The sequence below is a fragment of the Alexandromys fortis genome, unplaced genomic scaffold (genome assembly GCF_014885135.2).
Source record: "Alexandromys fortis isolate MF-2015 unplaced genomic scaffold, M_Fortis_MF-2015_v1.1 scaffold_11, whole genome shotgun sequence".
Taxonomy (NCBI): domain Eukaryota; kingdom Metazoa; phylum Chordata; class Mammalia; order Rodentia; family Cricetidae; genus Alexandromys; species Alexandromys fortis.
The window spans coordinates 10,279,556-10,283,632 of NW_026067912.1; the positions used below are offsets into that span (position 1 = coordinate 10,279,556).

The 4,077-nt window shown below is 45.5% G+C and overlaps 1 protein-coding gene across 3 annotated transcripts in view; it reads left to right on the plus strand.

Annotated features, from left to right (window-relative positions):
- Positions 1-4,077, plus strand: part of Tenm2 (teneurin transmembrane protein 2) — a 424,931-nt gene that overhangs the window by 282,218 nt on the left and 138,636 nt on the right. For all 3 annotated transcript variants that reach the window (XM_050138699.1, XM_050138700.1, XM_050138701.1), the window contains exon 9: positions 3,777-3,971. In XM_050138699.1, the coding sequence (XP_049994656.1) occupies positions 3,777-3,971 (195 nt within the window). The remainder of the gene's footprint in view (positions 1-3,776; positions 3,972-4,077) is intronic.

The window sequence follows — 4,077 nt, forward strand, 5'->3', positions numbered from 1 at the left end:
TTTTTTTTTTTTTTTTTTTTTTTTTTTTTTTTTTTTTGTCATCAGCCTGTTAACTTGTCAGTCGTTAGTGGCAGCGGTAATTTATTTTTCTTCTGCAGGAGTCTTAAGACTTCCATTTACCAGGTTGAGTAAAACAGGAATCGTCAATTTGTACACACATTTTAATTAATTTTAAATAGAAGCTCGAATGCACAATGTTCTATTCCTGGAAGGCTGTGGGATAAAGGAGAGAAAGAGAGAAGCGGGAAGATAAAACATCTCGCACACGGTTCCTGACCAGTCAAGACTAGCTTCCACCCACACCCGGAGAGAAGCTGGCGACTTCTCTCCGTTGAGGCTATTTGGCACTCTTTTGGTTATGGGGGCAGTGTGTTTGCGTACATGTGCATGTGTGCATGTATATACACAATGCACGTGTGAGAGAACTGTGGCTGTTGTTGTTGTTGTTGTTGTTTTTTAATCTTATCAACCCCTCCAGTCAGGCAGGCTGGGGATCCAGTTTGAAAGATCACAGGAACATTCATGACTTGTGTCGTGGGTGTCAGCTCCCACGTTGATTCCTTGGTCATATTATGTCATTTCCCCCTCCCATCCACTCGGAGAGACAGGTTTCTGAAGAGGATCTTGAATACCCAAGTTTAGTCACCGTTTTCAAACCCCACAACTGACAGATGAAGACTAGCTGCTGAGCCTGGGACTTTCTGTCTCCAGAATCTCTGCCCTTTTTGCTTCTACTTTGTGTTGCTTCTTGGTGGGACATGGAGTCCAAAGAATTGTTCTGCTCTGTCTTAAAAATAATGATCATTACATGATCACACCCCGAAAACATTAAATCCAAGAAGTTGTTCTCACAAGAGGTTCTCAGTTCCCACTCAGCTTCTCCATGTAGACAAGTCTGCGCCACACATACTTGTTCTGGGGCCCTGGGATGGGCAGTACCTGAGACTCTATTACAGAAAGGGTTCCTGGCTTTCCGTGTTGCAAACCCGGCGACCCCTAGCAGGCTTCATTCTTTGTTTCAGTGTCAGTGAATTCCTTGAGTTCCACTCTTCCAATCAGCCCCTTTGGGGCTTTTAAACCTTTGGGGTTTTTTAATGGTGTGTCAGCAAGCCCCCCCCCAAGTGCCCTGCTTTCCAGCAAACATCAGCGTCTTGCATCTCAGACCACAGTCCCAGCAAGCTTGCATCAAACAAATTGAGAAAGGGCTACATTTAGGAACGCCGTGACCTGACTCGTTTTCACTTGTTCCCTGAGTAGTTTAAGTAGGTCACATTTTGAACTTGATTTCCCATCCATCTGATTTTATATAAAAACCAATTCTTATTTTCTAGACCATTCTAATTTTTCCCACCACTTGGAGTTTGTGCAAAAGAAAAGGAGAAAATAATCCTTCCCTTTATCAACTAATATAGACAGTAATCATTTGCTTCCTCCCCTGCCTTGTGGGAATAAAAAAAAATATGCAGTGGGCCACAGCAGTGAGGATTTGAGGTCTTGTCTTCCCTCCAGGTAGCCCATCCAATATACAGTATGCAGGTCAGAGATAGTCTTGGAAGGCTACCCATTGTCTAGATGCATTTCTCACTGTGGCTTATTTCAGGCCTGAGGGTGGAACTGGGGTGAGAAACCATGTATATTCTAGTCTTCCTTCTGGAGATCTTTCCATGTGACCCAGATCAGAAATGACAAAGTAGGCTTTCTCTTGAATGCCAGCTCACCCTCCTTGCAAGTATTAGCCTGGACATTATGACGGTTTTCAGGTTCTTTCTAGGCTCAGGAGGAGATGCCATGATCCATTAGTGATGTCTGCAGAATCCCAAAAGAGGGGATCATAATCTGCCCAAACACATTTGCATCACTTTGAGCTTAGCATGCATCCTATGATGAACTGACGTGGACCAAACTTAGTTTGTCTCCAAATATCTCTCGAGACTTCAAGAAAGTACATCATTTCTCTTGCTAGTTCACACTTGCACGGTCCCTATTTGAAGTTCCAAGCTCTTTCCTCTACCTTCCAAGACAATCAGTATCTCTAGTAACTACAGAATCCCCTTCTTAACATCCTAAGTGTTGAGAAGCATGCACCCTCCACTGAGAAAGGTTTATCTGAATTCAGTGGGTGTCTTTGATGTCATTTGAACTCCATTCCTCTCTAGATATTTCATAAGGATAAGAATTGTGGAAATGATATCCTCAACAGTTTCTACAAATGCCCTCTTATAAAGTATTTGGGAAAATAATATCTTATCAATCATATGCCAACTGTTGAGATATATTATTTCAAATCAGTTTGAAATTGAGAGGGAAATTCATTGTGTTTGCAACATGAGGGCTGTTTGAGGCATTATTCGTTCTTGGTCGTTCATAAATACTTCTTAGTGTTTTCCCAAAAACCTTTCAAGAATGCAGAAGTGTTTACCCAAGCCAGTCAGCATTATAGAACTGAGAACTGACAGGAAGTCATCTTTGGTAAGCTCTGTGCCTATCCTCTAGAAGGTTACCGTGTCCCTGGGAAGCCAGACACTCATGGAGAGGAGTTAGTGACCACAGAAGGGACAAGCAAAGCAGGGTGGGCCGTGGATTACACTCACGGAGCGGAGTTAGTGACCACAGAGGGGACAAGCAAAGCAGGGTGGGCCATGGATTACACTCATGGAGCGGAGTTAGTGACCACAGAGGGGACAAGCAAAGCAGGGTGGGCCGTGGATTAAGTGATCTGACTGACTGCAAATCTGCTCATGGAACACTGAAGTCCCATGGCTTCGTATATATGCACCATGCATCCGTGAAGAGGTCTCAGAACCTGGGCTCCAAATCACAGACACCACCAGTAGCCACCGAAACACCTGCATGGGTCACAGTTGAAGGTCTCTTCCTGAAGGCCTGTGCCATAACCGGGACAGTCAGAGACACGTTCTGTTTCCAATCAGGTTGAAAACACAGGTTCATTGCAAATCTCTGATGACAGGAGCCTCAAGGAGCCACTAGAACCCCCTTGGAAATAAAGGCTGAAAGTGAGAAGTGGCACAATTAAGGCCAACTTAAAGCAGAGGTAGTGGCATTCCAGACAACCCCACAGACTTTTCAACCTCCGTCCCATAAGCAAAGGCAAGGAGTGGAAGATGCTCCAGGTGGCACACTTTAGGCCTGTCTTTCTCCTTCTCTTGGTTTTTGTTTTGTTTGTTTTTTTTTCAATAAGCCAAGCTTGTTTTATCTTCATAATTTAATGCATGTGTTCTCCTTTGAAATAGATACACTTATTTCTTCATGGTATAGGTAATAAACTAAGGCAGAGAGAGATTCATTGACTCAAACGTGTCCTGAACAGGAGTCAACTTTTCTAACGATAAAATAATGAGTAAAACACACTCAGACTCCCAGCCAGTGCCGACGGCCTCTATAACAGTTTCGGCAAGAGCATAGCTGTAGAGTGTGTTAACCTGGGTTCCAGCTGGGCCCCTGCTTGTGAGCCCTGTGAAAAGATCCCCAGTCTGAGCCTCCAGAGCATGGTGGAATCATAGCTGCCCCTCAAAGGGTGGTTCTGATCATTCAGTCAGGAAAGGCCTACAGCATCCTCTACTGTGCCTGGCCAGACATGAGCAGGAGCCACTGACTGTGTGATGGCCCGGTTGTCGTTTTGTACTTGAAGGTGACCAGGTACCTCTGTGGCTAAGTCCTCAGCCTACAAGGTTGGAGGCAAAGCTGCGGGGCCAGACAGACACGGTCCTTCAGATGTCGATCCCCTGTGACCTGGTGTCCTCTCTTTGGTTTTACAGCTGCCTGCCCTGTCCTGTGCAGTGGGAATGGACAGTATTCCAAAGGAACATGCCAGTGCTACAGTGGCTGGAAAGGTGCCGAGTGTGACGTACCCATGAACCAGTGCATCGACCCTTCCTGCGGGGGCCATGGCTCTTGCATTGACGGCAACTGCGTGTGTGCTGCTGGCTACAAGGGCGAGCACTGTGAGGAAGGTAAGCAGGGAGAGTCGGCAGCTGGAGAGCCATGCAGGGCTTGACCTGAGCTAGACAGCCCCGAACTGGGCTCCCCGTATTGAAAAAAAAAAAAAAAAAAAAAAAA